This window comes from Gnatocerus cornutus, chromosome 10 (assembly GCF_029298725.1).
Source record: "Gnatocerus cornutus isolate USDA-ARS CGAHR chromosome 10, icGnaCorn1.1, whole genome shotgun sequence".
NCBI lineage: Eukaryota > Metazoa > Arthropoda > Insecta > Coleoptera > Tenebrionidae > Gnatocerus > Gnatocerus cornutus.
Window position 1 is genome coordinate 8,488,475 of NC_142242.1, and position 24,310 is coordinate 8,512,784.

General features: G+C 32.3%; 1 protein-coding gene across 1 annotated transcript; it reads left to right on the forward strand.

Annotated features, from left to right (window-relative positions):
- The first annotated feature begins 4,701 nt into the window (after positions 1–4,701).
- On the forward strand, positions 4,702–6,308 carry LOC148167640 (uncharacterized). The gene is made up of 3 exons (XM_088046918.1): positions 4,702–5,015; positions 5,063–5,263; positions 5,311–6,308. The coding sequence occupies exons 1-3, from the start codon at positions 4,702–4,704 to the stop codon at positions 5,858–5,860; spliced, it is 1,065 nt and encodes a 354-aa protein (XP_087903044.1). The 3' UTR covers positions 5,861–6,308.
- The last annotated feature ends 18,002 nt before the right edge of the window (positions 6,309–24,310 follow it).

Consider the following 24,310-nt stretch of genomic DNA (forward strand, 5'->3'; position numbering starts at 1 on the left):
GTACTTACCTTGATTTATTTGATCAAATCTCAATTTAAAAGACGAGTTAAACGTTTGAACGCTTACACTGCAAAAAGTCAAATGACAGTTGGCTTATGACATGACGTCATATTGCTATTCAAAGAAAAAGTTCTCAGGTATTAAAATACAGTCGACTCCGCTTAATTGGGCCTCCGGATAAAAAGGTACAGTTTCTCATCTTTATTGGGACAAAACATCGGATAATCGGGATAGAATGTTCTGAAATTTTACATTTTCCGAGAAACAAAATATAAATCGCATTTTTCTACAAACAAAATTAGTTACTTTAGTCCATTGGCCTCCAAAAAAACACAAAAATACAATATTATCAACCACAATGTTCTGAATATTCGCAACCTGATATTTGATCGAATTTTTCATTTTTGATGGTGGTTTCATAATTTTGAAGTTTTATGTGCTACCAAAAAAAAAGACGGTATTATTTGTCAAAAAATGCTTTATGTAAAAGTCTTTCGTTTTTGAAATAAAATTAATCGAATATTTGGTCAAAACTTCCAGGTCGCCACTGGATTAATAAAGAATATAGTCGTGATTGCTTAGCAACAATGAAAGTTTGTTGTTTTAAGTGGATATTTTCATCATTAAACTTAAACAATTTTGGTTTTGAATTCGCAATCTGTATTAAAGTCGGCATCTTTCCTTTTCCTTTCTGGGTTATGGGTTCCGGAACACCCTGTATTGTATGAATAAGTTGTACCAAAAATTATCCTAATTCGGTATATTAAAAAATCAAAACAATGCATTAATAACGCAAAATCACCAAATAATTTCAAACAAATTGCAGACAGTGTTGGACAAAAACTAACTATTAACTATTGTTTTAAAAGCTTTGTATGGAGAATTGTTCATGACCTAAACAATGATTCTTAAACATTATTAAAATTTGGCCTCAATTACATTTGTCGACGTAAAACGTTCGTTCTCGATACATAAAAATATATATAGAGTAAACCCGAATAAAGTGCATTGATTTTAACCCTAATATCAGATAACGTATAAATGATTAAAGTTTTCTGCAGAAAGTAGTGTGCGCCACTGAAGGCCAATTCTCAAGTCCACTGTCAGTCCAGGCCATCGAAAAAATGGAAATAAAAACGTTAATTAACAAGTGACAAAAATGTTTTTATTGGAATTTAATCGTAGTAGAGAAATGTGGGATTTACAGTGCCAACATGTTGAAATTTAGATTATTTTGAGTTAGATTTTTTTTGTTCATTTTTTTTTATTTAATGTCATAAAAAGTGTTTTATTTACGTGTGGAACTGAATTTACACGTGATGACGTTATGAATTGTCCACTGAAGTGCATTTAGTCATTTTTCGTTTGAAATTCAGGTAACTTTTTCATTATTTCGTTTCTAATTAAAATTTCAGTTTGATCCACAAAGTGAGCCAATCGAGATAAAGATTGGCCTTTTTGAGGGCTCCATTTATTTCGAACAAATTAGTTATTTGCAATACCCAATTTTTGAAAGTGTTCTGCTTTTAAAATCTGAAATTAAGTGAAAGTTAAACACCCGATAAAAGTGGGCAGTTTTTGGGAAACAGTGTTAAAATCAGTTCCATAAGCGTCGAAAAACGGGTAATCCGGGGGGGTTTGCCCCATTCGAATTTCGATTTTTTTTGAAGAATCATCTACAGCGGTGTGGTTAAAATTTTTGCACTTTTTTGGGTTCACCCTGTATATTAAGTGATAGACGAGTCTTTTAAGATTTCTTAATTTATTAAGAATTATTTATTTGTTAATATAAATTGTACTTTTTTTATAAAATATACTGTAAATATTTTGGACGTCATTTTTTTGATATTTTGAAAATTTGAGTGTAGACTTAACTGCGCAATTGAAGCAGTTTTGTCAAAAGTGACAGTAACAATAAAGTAAATAAAGAGTGCTTTACACTTTATGACAATTAAATGGCTTTGACGTCAAAGATAATTTAGCCGCGACTGTACATAGTTTTTAAATTTATAATGTAGCTGTAGTCTAAAATTGATTATCAATCAAAAAATTGCAAATTTTTGCATTTAATTTATGCATAAAATGTTGAATTTTGCATATTTTAAATTTTTATTTTAAAATCGCAATTTGTATTGAAGTCATGAGTTCTGAGACACCTGTGTTGTATGTTTCTTTTTTAATTTTAAATTTGCATTATTTAATGTGTAAAATACTAGGGTCGACGTTGTATTTCCAAAAATACGAATTTGAGGGCAGTTTAAAAATTGAAATTTTGAATAATTGCTTTGCTTGTAACTTTTTTATTGTTTTTTGTGAAACATCGACGTATAGGAAGGACAGAACAAGAGATTTACTACCCAATAGAGATTAGAGACTTGACCAAAGAGCGAAAAAAAGTTGGACAAACCTGACAGACTCCAAAATTCTATGGACAAACGGATCTTTAATCAGGTAAGCAATGTATTGAACTAATCAAAGAGTTTAAGCGGGGCTCTGGGTCCTTACGCAGGTCAAGACTATTCCTGATGAAAGACTGCACGTGGATTCAAAAAATCTCAACAGTATTAATCTAAAACAAGCTTCTGCTGGACACGACGAAATTCCAACGTCAACACCCATTAGATAAGGTCAGCCTTTGGACATTGTCAAATCAAATTGAACAACCGATCAGCTTTAGGGCTTTTCTCTCAACTTCTGTGGAGATCGCCTTGTAGGTAAGTGAACAAAATTCTGAATATTTTATTTTGGTTTTTAATTCCTCTGCAGGTTGGATGTTTTGAATTTTCTCGATAATGGACAGGTCAAATTCAATACTAGAGAAAGTGCCACTCGTTGTCCAAGCGACTGGCTGGTATGTACAGCAACATTTGGACCCCCAGTACAAGTAAAATGAGCATCACTAACTTGGCTGTTTACGTTAATTTTCAAAATTTTAGAATTTGGTCCTCGGAAGACGCATACAAACAGTCGAAAGTTGATATGATTTTAATGATGCCAATAACGAAAAGTTATCAAAAATGAATGGATGAGCAAGACTACATAGACGCCAGACATGAAGATATTGCAAGAACTTTACAAGATCTTTTAGCTAGAAACAAGTTTTTTTGCGAACCAATCATGAATTATAGAAGATTGTGTTAATGAGTGAATTTCAATACATGTTGTATTACTAGATGCTTTTTTTCTATTGTCTACATATTTGTTTTGCGTTTCTTCTTCTTTTTTTTTCATAATTCTTTAATTTTTCTCAGTGTTGTTGGTTTGCTCCATTTTTGTCTAGTTTTTTGCAACCAAAGCTTTTGCTTCTGCTTTTTAAAAATGTTCAGTTGTACTGCTTAGTTGGTTAAGTATTATGTACTAGAATGTCACTCCATTTTTCTGCTCGTTTTAACTGTTCTTCTACGTTCTCTTTATCAACCTGCATAGACTTTTGGTTTTTCTTCTTTCGTATCTAGATCACCCTTTATCACAAGATTTATTTTTCTAATTTCTTTCTCTGGTTTTTTCTTTTAAATAAGAGTTTTTTTTCATGGATTCCATTTCTTGTAGAACTAGTTTCATTTAATAATTAATTCCTTGAACGTCATTCTTGAATTCGACCATGCTATTGCTATTTCTTTAGCATTTTTAAAAGTGCTTCTATTGTTGTTATTGAGTAGTTTGCATCCCGCCACTTAACTTTCATGTATTCTGTGTTGCCTATTTTTTTGACGTTTAGCTTTATTTGATCTGGTTATGATCTAAACCTTTTGAAAATAAGTTTAATGACCGTAGGAAAACAATAGTCAGGAACACGAAAACGTTGGTAAATTTTCGATGGAGTGGCTGACATTGATCGTGTTGTTATCTTAGTTGTTATTTGTCACCGATTATCTTCTTGTTCTTCTACAATTTACTTACAAACGTTATTAGCTATTACTATTGGTCCACTCATTAAAAAGTAAATTTGGTAGCAGATGATAACAAACGCCTGACCTTGACTTAACTAGACATGCGTAGAAGCTAATCTTCCTGCGCAAGTTTGCCGAAACTTTAAATCTTTCTTTTGAAAAAAATCTTCTATTAATTGTTAATTCATTTGTCAACTTTAACAAAAATAATATTAATTAATATCACTGATTGTTTGTAGAACCATTCAAGCAGAATTTTTTATTGTTTCAAAGAAAAAATTTGTCAAAAATTTTAAAAACGGGTTGTACTTTTGCTTGATATATTTAAAAGTACCGCGCCTGCGCGACGGCAGCGTCATGCAGCCAAGTAGCCAATCAAACACAATCACGTGATCCAGCGGTTGATGATTGATGTTTCATCTCTCTTTATTGACAGAAAAACCGGTTCATCTATCTTTGTCTCGATAGTGCTTTGCGTAAACAAGTGCGCTTCGTTTGGTAAGAAAAGTAATATTATTTAAACCATTTCTTATTAACCATTGTAATCATTTTTTATAACCCCGTTCTGGTTATATAACAATCTGTTATGACAGAATGGTTATAGAAATGGTTACATAATGGTTTGCTACTTTACGCGCCAACACCACCATAATAGCGATGGTTCGATTACAATATTTCAACATCGGCTTGTCGATAACCATCATTGTAAATCCATCGCCTGTTTGATATAGTAGCAAGTTTTCTCTATCAAGCAGGCGTTGATCAGTGGACGTAACCTCTAAACTTGTATTTTACAGACAGTAAGCTTAAAATGAGCTCCAATAAGAAGAAGCAAGAGTCAAATAGTTCTAGTTCTTCTGAATCAAACAGTTCTAGTTCAGCAGATTCAGATAGTTCCAGTTCTTCAGAGTCAGATAGTTCCAGTTCTTCATTGTCTAAAAGCTTCGACTCGTCTACTAAAAAACGCCTCAAAACCAAGGGAAAGAAGCGTCAAAATTCAAGCTCTGAATCAGAAAAGTCAAAGAAATCGGCACAGAAATCCAAGAAACGCAAAGCTAAACAGCAGAAACGTGACGATGATTGCAAAAGAAAGAAAAAAACGACGGCGAAGGACAAGCAGCTGAGGTAAGAATTTAGTAAAAAAAATTGAAAATTGGAATTTAGCTTATTAGAAAGAGGAGGTCAAGTTCATCATCGGAAAGTCGACGTAGACGAGGTAGAGACAAGAAACCTTTTGGAGATCGCAGACAAACACGATTTGATGATAAGAAACGCTCTGGGGATTACAGATCCTACGATGACAAGTACAAAAGCAGGCGCGATCAAAATCGTGGAGACAGAAATTATTCTAATCCAGAAAGTTATGGAAATAGGTAAGATAGTTTTTCCAATTAGCACGTTTTCACGTTTCTGTCTGTAGAAGCAGCTACCAGAGAAACTACCAGAATCCTAAGTGGGGCGACCAAAAACCCTTCAAAAAGATTTTAAAACTGACTGAAGAAGCAACCACTTCCCGCGGCGTTGTTATGAAGTACACTCAGCCTCCAGATGCCTGCAAGCCGAATAGGCGCTGGCGGCTCTACCCTTTTAAAGGCAATGAGGCTCTGGAGATTTTATATATCCACAGGGAAAGTGCGTATTTAATAGGACGCGACAGACACGTTGTGGATTTGCCAGTGGATCACTCTTCATGTTCTAAACAACACGCGGTGTTACAGTATCGTTTCATTCGTTCCTCTAGAGAATATGGTGGCTCTGGGGTCAGGCCGTTTTTGATTGATCTGAACTCTACCAACGGAACGTTTATTAATAATAAGAAGATTGAACCATACAAATATTATGAGTTGTTTGAAAAAGATGTAATCAAGTTTGCTTTTAGTTCAAGAGAATATGTTTTGTTGCATGAGGACAGTAAAGATGGCGACGTGGAAGAGAAAGAGAAGCCGGTTGTAGTCAAGAAGAGAAATTAAGCAAAAGGAAAAGTTTTCATTCTAGTTACATAAGTTTGTTGCATTTCGCCTGATTGTCAGGTCTTATTTCAGATTAAATGTGTTTTTGTTCCGCCAATAAAAATATTATAAAAGAAATCCAAATTTTACCATATGATCATAAAAAATCAAAGAGTGAGCTTAAGATCTTTTCGATCTGTTTACTTTTAAAGCTGACAGATCTGAAGAAGATATTTTCCTGCTCTTTATGAAAAAAGTTACAGAGGGGTGAGTCCACGCCCTTTCCAATCAACTTACTTATAAGGCTGTCAGGTTTACTTGCGCATAATGCATTGCGGTTTGTTGGTCCAAAGGCTTTGAATAAGGGCGTGATTACTATGTCTGTTTTGCCTCGAAATAAGCGGGTTTCTCCAAGAAATTTGATGATTTCGTGCAGATTTCCGCAGTTTTCTTGCAATTCAGCCGTTGAATCTTGATCAAAAGTGATGGTTTTGTAGATTTCGCTCTTCTTCGCGAATTCAAGATAGAAACGGCGAAAATCAGCGAGAAATCGTCGTTTTGCATCGAATTAAGCGGATTTCTTTAATAAATTTGATCATTTCTGCTGTTTTCTTGCAATTCAGCCGTTGAATCTCCATAAAAATTGATGGTTTTGTAGATTTCGAGCTCTTCTTTGCAAATCCAAGCCAGAAAACGGCGAAAAATCGTCGTTTTGTATCGAAATAAGCAGATTTCTTTAAGTCTGTTTTCTAGGAGGTACATAGGCGGAGCTGAAAACATGTGGGAAGTACCCTAGTACGACGCCAAGTCAGTAGCGTTCATAGTTTGAAACCTGAATAAACCTGGGAGCATCGAGTAAAAAATGTTGAACTCAATTTCAACAAGAGCACAATTACATAGGTCTCCAATACATCGGAGAAAACATCGATTTTGAAAAATAGTAAATAAAAAATCAATATAGCATAGTTTATTGTGAAAAACAAAAATAAATAGAATTTCTAATAAAGCAACAAAATAATAAACAAATACGAAAAAAACAAAAATAAATAAAAACCATAAGAAATAAACAAAATAATAAGTAAATAAATTATAAAAAAAATTACAAATTCGAGATTAATAAGCATACAAAAAAATCTAAAATATACGTTGACAACCAATCAAACGAAATATGTATCACCAAAATCAAGAGTGTAAAATAAAAGATATACATTGAAACCGCAATCATCGATTTTTAATGATACATTGAAAATAAAAATATATGTATTAAAAATCGCTGTTTTTTGGCAAAATCGATGTAAAAGTACCAGATTTACTGCTGAACAAACAAACAAGGACAAGTACAGTATCACAGTGGCGGCTCGTCGTATGAGGCAGGTGAGGCTGAGCCTCACCTTTGTTATGCCTGGCGATTGAAAATTACATTAAATGAAATAATATTAAAAATTAATTTTAATTTTAGCAACGAAGTCATATCTCTTTGCTAATTGTTAGATGAGAGTTTACTAGAATCGTAGTAAATGCAGCAGCCTGTATGATTTATGCTTTTTCCTGTTCATTTTTTTGGTTTTTAACTTTTTTTTAGTACTTCTAAGTAGTTTTTTTTTAATTTAAAGTTAAAAAAATTGCCAAAACGCAATTATTTATATCGATGCGAGTTTCAAAAATGTCATTTTTGTATATTGGTGCTATCTATAACTCTTCTTTTATTTTTTTGTTGTACTAGGTAATTATCATTTCTTCATGAAACGAACAGGAGTGGGAAGCTGACATTGTTATTCGCTGCAAGAAATCTGAACATCTGAACTGCCCAATTAAATTCGTACTTTACCTACCTGTAAACACCTGAAGGCGTCGCTTAATCTGATTGGCTCAATGATAGGTCTCCTAATAAAGTTTAGATCTAAGGTTGTATTTTAATCTATAGTTAAAAAAAATGCCACGAGCAGTTTTTTCTACCTATCAGAGTTTCAAACATCGAAGGACATAAACAACTTTGCTAAATGTAAAATGAGAATTAACTAGGTGGCCCTCGGAAATCGGTAAATCTCGCTTTTTTATGGATCTTGCTTTTTGCATGCGAGTGCCAAACTGAAAATGCTTTAAAAAAAGCAGTACCATCCTTAATTAGGATATCTGATTATGTATTTCAATCAAGTATTGTTTTATTGTATTTATATTGCAAAGGCGCAAACAGCTCAATTTTTCAATTTATTAATTTATGATGTCTTAAACCATAGGCGACAAAATCAGGTTGGTTAATTTTATTTTTGTAAGTGAATTCAAATGTTATTTTGTATTTTATACTAAAATTTTAGTTTTTTTACAAGTACATTATAAATTATAAAATATAGGAATTTTTTATATCCCACTAAATTTTCTGAATTTAAACATTCCAAAATTCTCTCTCGAAAATTTCGCTTTCACAAGCACTTAAGAGTGCAATATTTCATTTGAATATCTTAGAAAATAAGATAGTAAGTATTTTACTAGACAAAAATTAGATTACTTCGAAAAACCTGGTATTCAGATAATAATATTCAGTAATAATTATCACTGCGCAACAGTACTTTTTTTTCAAAAGATGTAAAAAGACTTTCTGCATATACAGGCCGTTCTGATTATGAAACTGTAATCGGTTTTTTCGAGATCAGCTCTAGTTTTTGAAAAAATAGCATCTTTAATGTCAAATTTCAAGCTAAACCAGCTGTAAAAATAGTGTATTTCTAAAGTTTTTTTTGAAAAAGTCCTCAAATTCGACAATTGTCGAAAACGCAAAAAGTGGTTTCAAGAAACATGTAAAATTTTATGATTTACGACTAAACACCGGAAAGAGATCGATGAAAATCGTAAATTTACACTTAAATTGATTAAATTGGACAGTCAGATTTTTTTTTAATTTTTCTTTTTTTGTTGCCAAAATCGCTTCTTCGAAATTTGGAGAAACAATTGAAAATCAAAAAAAATCTATTTTTATTCATTACTCTACATATTGAACAAGTGAACTCCAAAAAAACTTCAAAAAAATATCAGATGGGCCCTTTTTGTTTCAAAAAGATTTGCTAAAATGGTCAGATTGGCCCTTTCAAAACTGCATATCTGATGCAATGGTGCAGCGTAAAAACGGTAATTTTAGAAATTTTTCGTTTCGTTTAAAGTAAAAAACTTATTAAATTCTAATTCAAATAATTTTCAATGTAAAACTTACATTAAGGGCTATTTTTTCAAAATAAAATAATAAAAAAAATACGGAATTTTTTAGTTTTGACCTTAAAGCAATAAAACGGCATTGTAATGACAGTTTGATTCTGTTATAAAACAAAAAATCTCAGAATTTCGAGATTGGCTTTTCTTGCACTAAGCCACCGATTTAGTAAACAAAAACAAAACAAGCAGGTAAAAAAATTTGCAAGAACATTTAATCTAAGTTTATAAGGGCAATGTAAAAATAGTACATTATTACACGTATTCCATAAGGCGAGTATTGTAGCACGAATGAGTTTTGACCACGACGAGCGCTACAAGTCGTCTTATGAAATGAGTGTAATATACTATTTTTTCTACTTTGCATTGTAAATAAATTTTAAAATTGCATTTGAAAGAAATTATTTTCGATTAGGGATTTTTGACAAGTTAGGTTGGTGACAAAAGAGGTAATGACATTTGTCTAACAAAATTTCAATTCAAATAATTACTAACGTTTTCTGTTTAATTTTGCAAAATTAGGTATTACAACGTTTGCTTTTCTTCTGATTCATTATTCCTAAATTCACATTTTCGTGATCATGATGATGATCATCATTGAGGTTATGATTCAACGTTTAAGTGTTCGGCATAATAACATAGCCAACATAACCAAAAAAAAATACTGTTTGCGTGCTATAATATAAACAATTGTTTTTATTGTGAAACGCGTTTGCGTTTCACAATGAAAGAATTGTTAACGCAAAGTAGAAAAATATATATTATTTCAGCATTTCAGTTATCTAGATCTAGATAGCTTAATTTATTCCACGTAATGGTAAATTTGGAATTACAGTGATTTTGTTTAAAATTATTTCAGCCCGGGAAAATTCAAAAGTTTAGTTCCTAATCTAGCCGCTTGAAGTTCGATGGGCGGTTAGTTGGCGGCGTAACCTCAACACTATGGCGTCTTTTTGTGGTGTCGAAATGCAATTGAAAAAATGTGTAAGAAAACTTTAATTTTAACAAGTTGTGATCGAAACTTTTTCATTTTGACAAAAACATCTAAATTTTTATTTTTGCAACGAATTCACGTAATTTTCAAAGTGCGGCCAGTTTGAAGATGTCGTTAAATTGTTAGATGGTAATGATGAAGTTCTAATTGAAGTAAATTTTACTTTTGATTTTTCTAATAAAATCCTGTGCTTCCAGAAATCAACTTGGATGATGCTTTTCAATGGATTACTGTTCTAGAGTGGAAAGTACTGAAAAAGTTTTCGTTGAACTGTGGGCGGACATATTGAATCTTCATACCTGTGAGTCCAATTTTAATTTCTTTTATTGCGCTTAATTGGTGAATATATTTTTAAATCGACTCTGCAAATTTCACTGTCAGTGTTTAGGTTCTAATAATCGTTATAAAACGATTGGATTAATATAAAAAATAGCAAAGCGTCTGCTTAAGGCGTCCATTTTGAATTTCTTTGACGGAGGCCGATAAATCTTTATTTTTTAGAAAAGCTATATGTACATGTATAAAACTCATTCTCAGTTGGCTTTAAAATTTCAAGTCATCTCTTTGATTGAAGAAACAGGCTTTTGTTTCTGTCAAGTAATTTGACGCTGTCAAACTGAATATTTTGTGAAAATTTTAATGGACGAATTTGGCAATGCTGTCATATCGCAAAAAGTTCTCTTATGAAAAACTAATCACAACATGGACTTTAATTTAAAAGATAAAAATTTTTAAAGTTAGTTTGCACTTTTTGGACACCACAAGTCGTTAATTAACATTAACATAGTTCTTAGTTTTTACATTTTAAGGCGTCCCGACGCCAAAACTATCAGTGATTAAAAACAATTTTTTGCGTCAGCTTCTAGAACTTAGTCATCTATGAACGTATGCAAATTTTCAACATTGTATCTTTAAAATTAAAGGCGATTTTAGGGGTGGACACAAGTGTTGCCGGACCCTGTATATACATTTATACAGTAGAATCTCGCTAATCCGTGTTCCGCTAGACTCTCCGCGAAGTCGGGGGAGAAACAATATTTTTATTTTTATTTAATTTGGTATTTTAATTTGGTCCAGAGTGGACGTATTTTTTACCCTTTTTGATCAATTGGGTCAAAATATGTATGGCAACACGAAGGAATAACATTTTTGTAATGTTATTGTATAACTTTTTATGTATAATTTACTTTTAACTATAAAAAACACGTGCTTAATTGTAATCTTCGGTTAATTCGACTTTTCGGCCGTTCCGCCCTACTTCTTAGTCCCGTAGAGGCCGGATTAGCGAGGTTCTACTATACATAAAATTAGTAGGACTGCCGTCGTTTTTTATACACTCAGCCACACGTCTTGGCATCAAAAGTATCAAATTATCTTTATCATAACTGAGTTTGTAGAGGAAGGTTTAACACCTATCCAGTTTCTTGTGTTTACAACTAATAAACTAACTATTATTACTTGCAGGTGGAATAATACAAGTTAAATCATCTTCATTTTTGTAACTGTTGTCGGAGTCACTTTTCACTGTTTCGTCTATTAAACTTTTACATTTTATTTTCTTATAAAAAGAAAGAAACACAATAATGATACGTTGTAAACAAAAAATTATAAATGGAACATTCACTTGATTGGGATAAATAATATTAATAAGATTAATAATAATATTAATAAGAACCACCCTGTACTTTGATGCAGTATTTTACTAGTTTTTCCATAGCTTCGGAAATTGCTGGTTTTTGTAACAAGTGAAGCTTCGCAATTGGAGATTTATGCTGTTGCTGTTGCAGTTAATGTATGAGAGATTGCTTTTTCCATTTTTGTCGTTTTTCCTATTCTATCTGAAATACAATAATAATAATATATTTTTCCACATTTTAATCGGTTTTTATGGTAGAGTTTCATTAACTCGCAGGTCCCCCACTGCGTTTCAGAAAATACTCTAGAAATGGACCTGTCTATCATTTTTAGTGTATTCACTACCGTTTGAGACACACAAAAAACGATATTTTTGTCTTTTTCATAGTCCGTTCTACCGCAGAAAGTGTTTGTACCATCTAAGCTTCATCTTTCAATCGACCAGTACAAGTTTGCATAGAAAGACGCGACGTCAAGTGTAGGTTCAGTATGACTCAATTTACCCTTCTTTATTTATGGAGTTTTCCAGTGGCACAGCCATAGTTTAAAATTGCAAAACTTTTTACTCTGACTTTTTCGCGCAAACGCCATTGAAAAAATAGTAAATATGCCACGTGGGTCTGCTACTTTGCGCATTTTTTAATTAACAAATATTTTTGTCGTTTGTTAAGAATAATGGATCAAGGATTTTCTTTCCCTACGCATTTCGACAAAATTTTACATAGAAAAATTGTTAGATTTAATGAGATCTACCTCCACTTGGTGTATTGAATTTGAAGGACATTTTCCAAGAATTTATCCATAATATACAAAGCAATTCTCCAGAACATTCTGTTTCGATTATCCGATGCTAATACTGTTGCTCTGTTGTTGTTGCACCTGCTGCTGGTGGCGTTGTAACTTTTTCTATTTTGATTATTTTTCTTTTCACTTAATTTTCTGGTTCAATTAATATTGATCGACTGCTTTTTAATAAGACCCCTTATTCAAAACTTGCAGTATTTCAGTATGCTTGGTACCCCGCTACTTCTCTTGTGGTGTTTGAATAGCCGCTTCCATCCTCTTAAAGCACCACTTAAAAGCCTTAAAACTATGTTCAGATTATATTTATTTGCTTCAGAAATATGCCTTTTCATTCCTTATAATTCTATAATGGTAACATTCACCACCACTGCAGTTAATTCAAAGAAGATTAAAACAATTTACAAATAGGAAGTACGAGGATTGTTTTCTTCCTATATGTACATGAATGGAGACATTTTAAAATTATATTTTCTTATTTTTCTCATATTTTTAATACAATGTGTAGAAACTGTGAGAATCACCCAATCCACTAAAATATTTATCACACTCGTGTCGTTTTTCCATTAGAACGCAAATTCACTTGGTTTTGTGTTCTTCAGTGTTTAATTACAGATCGTAAAATCTTAACCCATTAACGCCCGCTACCAGAAATATATTTTTTTTTTCATAAATTTCACATATGATGTTCAGTTTAGAAACCTGAGTAATCCTACATAAAAAATTAAAAAAAAATGTTTGTCTTCTATTTTTTCTAAGCTGTCTTATTTATAACACTAAGCAGAAACGTTCATTAAATAAATAGAGGTATTATATTTTACTGACCAATATAACATGACTCAAAACCTTCTATGCTGGGTTGTATATTATAATTATAACAAAAAAAAATCCATAAATTTTCTCCTCATCCCTTATGTTAGGTGCAACCCCTAGAGTCTGAACTTCATAGTTTCGCAACAATTCGAAAATTTTGTGGGATAGATTATATAAAATTCGTGTATAGATGATTGTTATCATTATTGTGATAACCGCCCTGGACCACTCTTCATTTTCTAATTTGAATGGAATATTTATCTGATAACCAGTCGTATTGTTTAATCCCTCTCATAAATGGTATTCTATCAAATCGGTGATCATAGGTCTCTTTTCAACACTTTATACCTAAGTGTAATAAATTTTAAACTTTGGCGACTCATAAAAAAACTTTCTACTTTGCGTTAACAATACTTTGCTGAACGCGTTTGCGTTTCACAATAAAAACAATTGTTTATATTATAGCACGCAAAACAGTAATATTTTTTGGTTATGTTGGCTATGTTATTATGCCGACACTTAAACGTTGAATCAAAACCTCAATGATGATCATCATCATGATCACGAAAATGTGAATTTAGGAATAATGAATCAGAAGTAAAGCAAACTAATTTTGCAAAATTAAACAATTTGAATTAAAATTTTGTTAGACAAATGTCATTACCTCTTTTGTCACCAACCTAACTTGTCAAAAATCCCTAATTAAAAATAATTTCTTTCAAATGCAATTTTTAAATTTATTTACAATGCAAATTAGAAAAAATAGTATATTACACTCATTTCATAAGACGACTTGTAGCGCTCATTCTATTTGACCACTCCTCGCTGCGCTCGTCGTGGTCAAAACTCATTCGTGCTACAATACTCGCCTTATAAAATACGTGTAATAATGTACTAATGTTACGAGTTACATTAGACATTTGGAAGTCTTTTTGATCGACCAGAGTTGATTTTTGTTTTATTTTTATGTCTAAATTTTTTCTATGTATGTCAATTTCTATCTTTCCCAGTATATTATGTAGTCACCTCCCTCCCCTATGAAGACTATCATCCCCTTTATAGTTAAAAATAAAATTGTTTGCATTAATAAAGCAATATGCAAAAATTCGACAAGAAAAATATGCGTAGACATACTTCTGTAAACTTAACGAATCCGCCCAGTGTCCTATATATAACACAGCATAATTTACGACCTATTATTACCATGTAAAAAGCTGAAAATATGTACAAAATATGTGGCTTTGTTAAAAATTAACCTTACATGTAATATAATCTATAAGTCAAAATATTTATTCAGTTTATCATTTTACAGCAAAAAAATTAAATACGCTGAAGTGACAAATGCACTGAAAACCGAGGTTTTTCAAATTTTTTTTGCTAAAAATTGAAACAACCATTTGCTTGAAAAAAAAATGTTAATGGAAAGTCAAAAGGCAGTAGTTTATAATAAAAATTAAAACATACAAAAAAAACAATTCTAAAGTACTTTTAAAAAATTGGAAACTGGCTGACCTATATATAGGACACTGGGCGGTAATGGGTTAATAAAAAGAAGCACATTAGTAATTTTTTTCGATGCGCAGACGCACAACTCTGCTGAAGACTGAAGGAAAATTTCGATTATTAATTTTCTAGAGTTTTTACCAAAAATTGCGTTTTTTGGTATTATATCGTTTTTGATTCCATAATGGTTGCATTCACAAACAGTCATGTTTTTGGTTCCTTCAATAATCAATTTTTGTTTTATTTATAAAAACATGGTGGGATAATTAGAGCCTTGGTAGCAAAGCTGCCTTCCAAGTTCTCTTTTTCGGTATTTAATTTTTTTTTCTTTGGTTTTAGTTAGGGCTCTGCTGCCTTTTATACAATTTTTTCTTTTGATTGGTGGTGTCCACGAATGGAACGAACGGTGAATGTTTTTGGTATAACAATCATGCTTTAGAACACAAAGTGAGTCAAACAATTATGCATCTAAAACTCATAAATCTGTCAAATCGGCATTCGTGATAAAAATTAAGCACACTTATTGTTTATTTCCAACAAAGAATTAAGTTTTTGACATTACCACACATGCTTGTTCATTAGTTTGAAAGGTGTTGACAAAATTTCTATTTGAACATTTTATTTCATTTGTAACAATGGTGAAGCACAAACAATTGGTTTTTAACCTTGCAACCTCTTTTCTAAAGAGACAGCTAAGAGTTCAAATGCATATTTTATCTAATTATGTCGTGGGCGTAGGTACTTGTTGGTGTTTTCCACTTCCACTTCTACTTCTAATAACGTAATTCATAAATGCTTGGAATGTGGGGAGTTGACCTTTGCATAAATTTGAAAAATATTTTAGATGACATTTTCAAAAAATTAACCAAAATGCACAAAGCGAATGTTAATCTTATGAATTCTTAATGGATGCTCGTAAATTCTTTTCTTGTTTATATTTTGCTTGTCGAAAAATACGGAGTTCCAGAACATTCTGTTTCGATTGTCCAATGTTACTACTGTTGGTCTGTTGTTGTTGCACTTGCTGCTGGTGGCGTTGTAACTTTTTCTATTTTGATTATTTTTCTTTTCACTTAATTCTCTGGTTCAATCAATATTGATCGACTGCCTTTCAATCAGAGCCCTTACTCAAAACTTGCAGTATTTCAGTATGCTTGGTACCCCGCTGCTTCTGTTGTGGTGTTTGAATAGCCGCTTCCATCCTCTTAAAGCACCACTTAATTACATGGTAATTACCCAGCCTTAAAACTATGTTCAGACTATATTTATTTGTCCCATTCATTACAATTTTATAATGGTAACATTCACAATCACTTAAGTTAATTCAAAGAAGATTAAAACAATTTACAAATAGGAAGTACGAGCATTGTCTTCTTCTTATATGTATGTACATGAATGGAGACATTTTAATATTATATTTCCTAATTTTTCTCATATTTTTAATACAATGTTTAGAAACTGTGATGAGAATCACTCAATCCACCAAAATATTTATCACACTTCCTAGAAGGAGTCTATTTTTCCATTAGAACGCAAACTCATTTGAATTTGTGTTCTTCAGTGTTTAATTACAGATCGTAAAATCTCAATATCACCAAACAAAAAAGCACATTAGTAGATTTATTCGATGCGCAGACGCACAACTCTGCTGAACGCTGAAGGAAAAATTATAATTGCTTTTGAAAAGGGCTCTATGGAATTTCACTATTACCAATTACGCCACATGCATTTGTACTAAAGTTCTTTTTGGAAATCCTATTATTGATTTCCTAGAGATTTTACCAAATATTGCGATCATTTTTGATTCCATAATGGTTGCATTCACAATCATGTTTTTGGTTCCTCCAATAATCAAACATAAGAGGATAAGAGCCTTGGTAGCAAAGCTGTCTTCCAAGTTCTCTTTTTCTGTATATAATTTTTTTTTCTTCGGTTTTAGTCAGGGTTTTGCTGCCTTTTATTCAATTTTTTCTTTTGATTGGTGGTGTCCACGAATGGACAGAACGGTGTTCTTAGTGCATTCATGATAAAAATTAAGCACACTTCTTGTTTATTTCCAATAAAGAATTATTTTTTTGACATTACCATGTGAAAAAATGTCTCTTTTTCTTTTTCTGCTTCCTCGGCTGATCCATAGAAGCAGGTAGGGGCGCGACGGAGGTTGTTGGTCGACTTACAAGCTTGGAATCAACCATTCATTAAAAAAAGTTTTTTATCGTCAGATGCAATCTTCATTTGTTTTATTCTATCTTGATGATGCAACATCAAATTATTCCGTTTTCTTTTGTCCGAGCCACAAGGCTAGCAATGCATTATTTGTATTGTTACAAGGACCTTACTAATATTTAATAATTTCATAGATCTGCTTAATAGCTGTTGTCTTGCAAGTTCAAACATTTTTTGTTTTTTGTCATTCTAAATTCTTTAATTAACTCTTTTGGCCTTTTCAGATGTAGCGATTGAAAACAAGGTCAACAATGTACATTAGAACTAATTCCAGATTTGGTCTGCTACACCCAAAAACGAGGTTATTATCTAATAGCCTTTGCTAAGAAATCCAAACAGCGAGGTGTATCTAATGGGTTGAAAGTTTTCTCCTTGGACTGAAGCATTGATAATGTAAATAAAAATACTTCAGTCTCTTTTTGACAAAAATTCCTTATCACAATAATTACGTTACTGAATAGATTTGTTTGTTTTTTCACAAGCGATCACGTTTTCGTATATCAATTTTACTTTTCTATAGTTTTTTTATTACAAATTGTCAATTTTGATTTGAAATGTCTGAATTTTCCATACATGACACTTGTTTCTGAAATGACTTGAGTTGAGTGTCATTTAATTTTTTCTTTTTACAATTTCTTCTATTTACTAAAATACTATTTACAAATTGATGGATTAAAGAATTGTTAGTACCTAAATAACAGGAATGCTTTCAATTTTATTTATAACATATTTCATATATCATTTAATTCATAATCAGTTTTGTTCATTTGCAAGTCTCTCACTCGCCCACATTCTTAATATTATTCAAAATGGAAAGAAGATTGTGGGCGGTGTTGTTCATTTTTACTTTCTTTTTATCGTAATCTAACTAAATCTAATGGGTTCCCAACTTGTCTTCTTCACATCGGATGTTTTACGACCGCAAAAATTTGTTTTGCTCTTCTTTACACTCTCACTGAGCATGATATTTGCTGGTTTTTAATTTATTTAATTATTTAATTTAATTTAAAAAAATCTGAGCCATCCGATAATGAAAAGAAATTTCCGTTTTTATACATATAAAACGTTAATCCTAATTATCCGGAGGCCTAATTAAGCGGAGTCGACTATTCATAGTTTTAATTAAATCTCATTATAGTTCAATAAGTCTATGTTAAACCGATGTAGCTGCTGATGTTGCATACAAGAAATATTGGCCCTATTGAGAATGGAGTGCGGGCACCACCGCCTGTAAAATATGCAATCTCCCACTCTGGAGGATCAACAAACCGTGCCGGTCCATTGAAATACCATTGAAAGCGTTGTTTAGATGCAGTATTTAATTATTTTTGACTGTGTTTTTACTATGGTTGCGCTGAAATCTTATAATATGTATTATTTATACTGCAATTGAGTAGAAATTGTTTATTTTAGGACACTTTTGGCGTAATGAGTAGTCCAAAAACGCCAACGAATGACGACTTTCCAAATTTACAGGCGTTTGTTGCTTGAGGATGAAAATTAAAATAAAATTGAAATATCCACAGATTAGACAAAAAAATAATACAGTGATTTGTTCTTTAAATAAATAAACTTTTATCTTCCTTAATTTTAAAAGAAAGATTCTAGAGATGATAGATTGTCCACGAGTTTTTGAATAAAGTGAACTTTTCCTTAGTGTTGGACATCTTCAATTTTTAAGAAAAGTTGCTCTGAATACATTCCTTACAAAAGGTCAACTTAAAATTCTTATTTAATATCTGCTGTATTTAGTATCGTCACGGATTTTGCAAAGTTGCATATAAATCTCCCTAAAAAAGAACTTTACGATTTTATCAAAATTTAATTAAATAGGCCAAAAATTAATACACATACCAGCGTGTATTCTGGCTGAAATTAAACATTTACCATTCACTGATCAAAATTATCATTAAGGCAATACATTTTAAGAAGTTGCAACCCAACTATAATACAAAAAATTATTAAATAATATTATTGTTGATCCTCCAAAGTGGGAGATTGCATACTTTACAGGCGGTAGTGCCCGCACTCCATCTTTTTGAGGTTAGAATTGGTGGCCGAAAGACTGCAAATCTTTGGCCATCGATTTCACTCCCTGCGACTTGTGGTCTCACATCAAAAACAACTTAAATTGCTTTTAATTAATTTTTTGAGTCTAGGAATATCATTAGGTGCCATTTCAACAGGAAACAAACGAAATACGCTACAAAAAAATTTCATAGGTGACATGATGCGGTTTTTTTTTGAACGCTCGATAGAATAAGTAATAACAATAACCTAGTAATATTCGTGCTGATGGAATTGTGTCTTTTGATAACTTGCTTGGGCTTTTTTACCATCTATTGATGATGTTCATGATGGTTGTTTTGCAACTGTTGTTGCTGCTATTGTTAACGCCTTTGTTGCTTTTGCCTCTGTAGCTGCTGCTGGTACTGTTGGTACGGTTGGTCTGTTGTTGCACCTATTGCTGCTGCTAATACAATAATTGTTGCGACTGCTAAGGTTAAGCTATTGAGTGACATTGTAAGGAAACTATGGTCAAACTATATTTATTTGTTTCACAAATCTTTGTTATTATTCAACGTAATTTTAAAATGGTGACATTCACAACTACTCTAATTATAATAGTTAAAAGAAGTTTAAAACAATTTGCAAATAAAAGTATTGCTTTCTGGAATAAATGTTCTATAGCTCCTAGTCACTTTTAAAAATAAGATTTTTTTAAGAAGGGAAGAAGACATCTAATTAGCCGGCAAATCTTCAACAATTCCACGAATTATATTTTTGTTTTGCATTTACAACAGATTTTAGACACAATTTTGGTCTAATTATACAAAATGTTTTTGAATTTATTGGTTCAATTTACATTTTCTTTAAAGTTCAGTTTATACAGGTGTATTTAAGCTCTCCACCATGTTTGGAAAGTTAAATATAAAGTATTGCAACTCAACTGATTGGTCTAACAGTGACGTGATGCACTCAAAACAATTGGCATTAGGATTAATAGTCACATCTAAAAATTGACACACAAAAATATTGATGTTTTCTTCTATCTTAGCATAATTTTGATTAGCTTGAAAAAGTGGGGACACTTTTAAAATGTTGGTTTTGGCATAAGGAATTTTTAAGCAACTTTTATATCTGGAGTTACGAGTTACACGAAAGAAAATTTGTTTTAGAAGCTCAGGGCTCTTAAACTTAGCATTTACAGTCTGAAATAGAAATAGAACCGCATCCGTTTTTCGCCTAGACAAGACTTGACATGAAATCTTTTTTTTTCTTGTAGTCTTTTGACCTTGCGACCATCATGGCTTCCCAAACAAAAGCGTAATTGGTCGTTGAAAATGACAGTTTGCCATTCTCTATTCTAATCTTTGGTGTTGTCGACACCATTCTAGTCGTAGCGGCCGATGTTGTGTTAAAAACAGAACTAGACGTGGGCAATTACTTTGAAGCCCAAGTGCTTTTGCACAATAGATTCTTTAGTTCATTGTCGTCTTTCGTTCCGCAATATTATTGATTTTCATTATGGATTATAGCGAGTTTTCTGTTGCCGAAATGGCTGATTTGCATTTCATTTACGGGGAAATGCGTGGAGTAAGTCGTCTTGCTATTCATGGGTAGCGATATGTTCGATTGAAAAGCTCTTTTTTTATTAGCCAGAATCTGTTTCCTTCACGGATCGAGTAAGTAAAGTAAACATTCTTTCATTTTCCGTTTGTCTTAAATTTTCTCCAGCTATAACTAATCATTTAGTTAAAGTCCACTTTGCAGTCAGGACAGTACCAACTTGAAATTGAAAACAATTAAATATGCAAACTAGCTATTCTGGTTCTTGATGTACTTTTGCCAAAGGTGAATCTAAACAAAACAAATGATATGTATTATCACACTCGTCGCGTGTTATCTAGTTTTTAAAGTGACGAGACCCTCCACATGTACTTTTGGTTTTGGTAAAATGCATGATATTTATTATGCAATCTCTCTCAAAACCATTCGGAGTTCTTATTATTTTCCTTTGTGTTCTTGTTTTGGAGATAGTCATGCAACTTTTAAGCCTACCGGTTTTTCGATCTTAGGAAAAGTGGTAGTTTCTTCCTAACTTAGTTTTGGGGCGTAAATAACAAAATACGTGCTATGTACACCATTTATTTTCATTGAATTTTCCACTTTACAATAACTGCTAAGAAACTGATTGAGTTCTGAAGCAACGTATGATTGAATGTTACTTTTAAAATCAAATTAAAAAACTGTTAAAATTGGGGTGTCAGGGAGAGCTAGACCCAGAGTGAGAACGGCATTTTCAAAAATTTTTTGGTGCCTGATTAGGAGCGTTTTGTCGAAAAACGTTAGTGCGCACTAATAGAACTAACTTTTCTCCTCAACAAGTACTAATTTTTTCTTATATATATTTTTCTTTTTTTTTGACTTAATTTCACTTTGTGAATGTTTTTTTTATGGGAACAATTAGAACATATTGCAATAAAGTCAGATACAACTATATCAACTTTTAAACAAAATTCGGTATTTCCCTCCAGCTGATGGGGTTGTGCTCTTAAATGTTTTCGAAACACAGTTTTGGCATTTTATGGTTTTTAATTTTATATGTCTGATTAGAAGCCGTTTCTGCGATAAGGATGAGCCGTTTTCTATATGGAAATTCGGAGCAACTGACAATTTTTGATGAATTTACCCGACATACCTAACCTATCACCAGCTCAACTTTTAAAACGACGAAAATGGCACTAAAATGAAAGAATTATCACCAGAATTTGATAGATTTTCTCGTCGTTAGAGTCGCTGGCGTTCGGACGGCATTGACCTTGAGAAATTTTTTTTCAAAGGAGAAATTAAAGTTAATCAGGCTTGAAATAAGATGAAGTAGGCGATAAGTTTGACCTAAAAGTGACGCCATCTATGTGTCAAGTCTAGGACTTTAGATATGTCAAAAATTACATGCTTTTACGAATATTTTTTTTTAATTTCAAGCATAATTTGACTTAACCGTAGTCAAATCTTAAGAGTTTTCGGAACTGTGACGTTACATTCAAATCCGTGCAGCACAACTTTTCTCCTCAACAAGTACTAATTTTTTCTTATATGTATTTTTCCTTTTTTTGACTTTGTGTCAGACTTTACATCAACTTTTAAACAAAATTCGGTATTTCCCTCTAGCTGATGGGGTTGTGCTCTTGAATGTCTTCGAAACACAGTTCTGGCATTTTATGGTTTTTAATTTTATATGTCTGATTAGAAGCCGCGTTAAGAATGAACTGTTTTCTGTATGGAAATTCGGAGCAACCGCCTTCCTTGTATCCAAGTGCCGTACTTTTTGAATTTACTTGACGTACCTAAACTATCATCAGCTCAACTTTCAAAATGACGGATCTGTGACGTTACATTCAAATCCGTGGACTTTTGAGTTTTCGGAACTGTAACGTTCAAGACTTGTAAAAAAAAACTTTTTTTTTTGTTTTGCTCAGGCTTCTGTTTGTTGGATTTCACCAGAAAGATGGTTGTTTGGTAACTGTTGTTGCTGTTGGCTTTGTTGTTGTTATTACTGTTGTATCTGTTGTTGCAATTGCTGCTCTTGTGCTAAGAATGTAAGTGTTGAATTTTAAATTTTGTAAAAAAATATCTAACATGAAAAAGGAGGTAAACTGTAATGAACTTTCAAAAGTTAAATGAGCTAATATTTCCTATAAATGTGTTGTAGCTGATGCTCCTCCTGATGGCGTTGCGTCTTTTTCTGTTGTAGTCGCCTTCTTGTTTCGCTTGGTCTTCTGTTTGCTGGACTTCATCAGAAAAAGGGTTATTTTGTAACTACTGTTTCTGCTGTTGCTGTTGTTGGGTCTGTTGTAGCTGCATCGCAAGAGGTTTAGTTTTTGCTTGATGATGCTATATGCTGTGCTTTGAAATGCTGTCATCTTTTGTTTTGATCTGATGTTGCTTTTTGTATTTACATTCAAGTACGCTGATTCCACATTGATTTAATTCACTTTGTCTACGCAAAGCGACACATTGAAGAGCGGCGTTACTTTTTCTGTGAAGTAGAACTTCTTTGAGATATTGAGGCTTCTTCACTCAGTGCGTCTTTGTAACGATCAAAGTAATTTTTCGGCCAGATGAGCCCTGGAATCTTGTTTTTTGGTCGGCTCTCAGTTTTTTTTTGCTTTTGATAGATTTGCTTTTCTTGATATGTGCTGCAACACGTAATTACTGTTGTTGTAATTGCTGCTCTTGTGCTAAGAGGTTGTTTTGTTTTTTAAATTTTGTAAAAGGATTGTAAATTGTGTCTAACTTGAAAAAGTAGGTAATCTGTATTGTACTTTCAAAAGTTGAATGAACAGCTAAGACATTTTTTGGCGTTGCGTCTTTTTCTGTTTTAGTCACCGCGGGGCCTTCTTGTTGCTCGATCTTCCGTTTGCTGGACTTTCATCAGAAAAGGGTTGTTTTATAACTACTGTTACTGCTGTTGCTGTTGGTTGTTTTTCGACCAGAGGGCCCTGGAATCTTGTTTTTTAGTCGGAACTCGCACTTTTTTTGCTTTTGATACATTTGATTTTCTTGCTAGGTGCTGCTTTAAGGCCATGTTAAGCGTTTTTCTCTTATGGGGAATCCCATGTAAAGTTCTGGTAAGTTTTCAGACTTATTTTCATAGGTGTCAATTTCGTTCAAAAACTCATCTGTTTGTAATACAATTCTACAACGATTGACCGAAACAAAAAAAATTCCACAAGTTATAATAGTTTAATAATTCGGAATTTTCAGGCAATTCTATAAAATAGTACCTGTTAATTATTTATTAGAACTCGTGGAACAGAAACTTCTAGCGTCTGTTTCAATAGTTCGTAAAATGTTATAAGAAAATGGATTAACAGCTCACAAACAGGAAAGCTGTCCAAATTTAACGAAAGCTCAACAAACTACTGAGTTCAAGTTTTCATTTCGTGATCTTCTCTTCTTTTTTAAATAATTTTTGATTATTTTTTATTAAAGCGACTGTCATCAATTTTTACACTGACAAATACAAACAAGATTGGCATGCATTTATTTCTCTATAGTGCGTGGACAAAAAGTAAAATTTCTAAAAAAATATTCCAATTTTATGGTAGAAGGGTGATTAGCTTCGAAAATAATTTTCCGGTTTTGAGGGCCAGGCAACATTGAAAAAATAAAAATCTATTACTCAGGTTGCACTCAGTATAATAGAAGTTAAAAATATTATATTTACAATCAATGTATTGAACTTCTAGGCAAAAAGGGTGATTACCTATAAAAGTGAAAATTAGTAAACA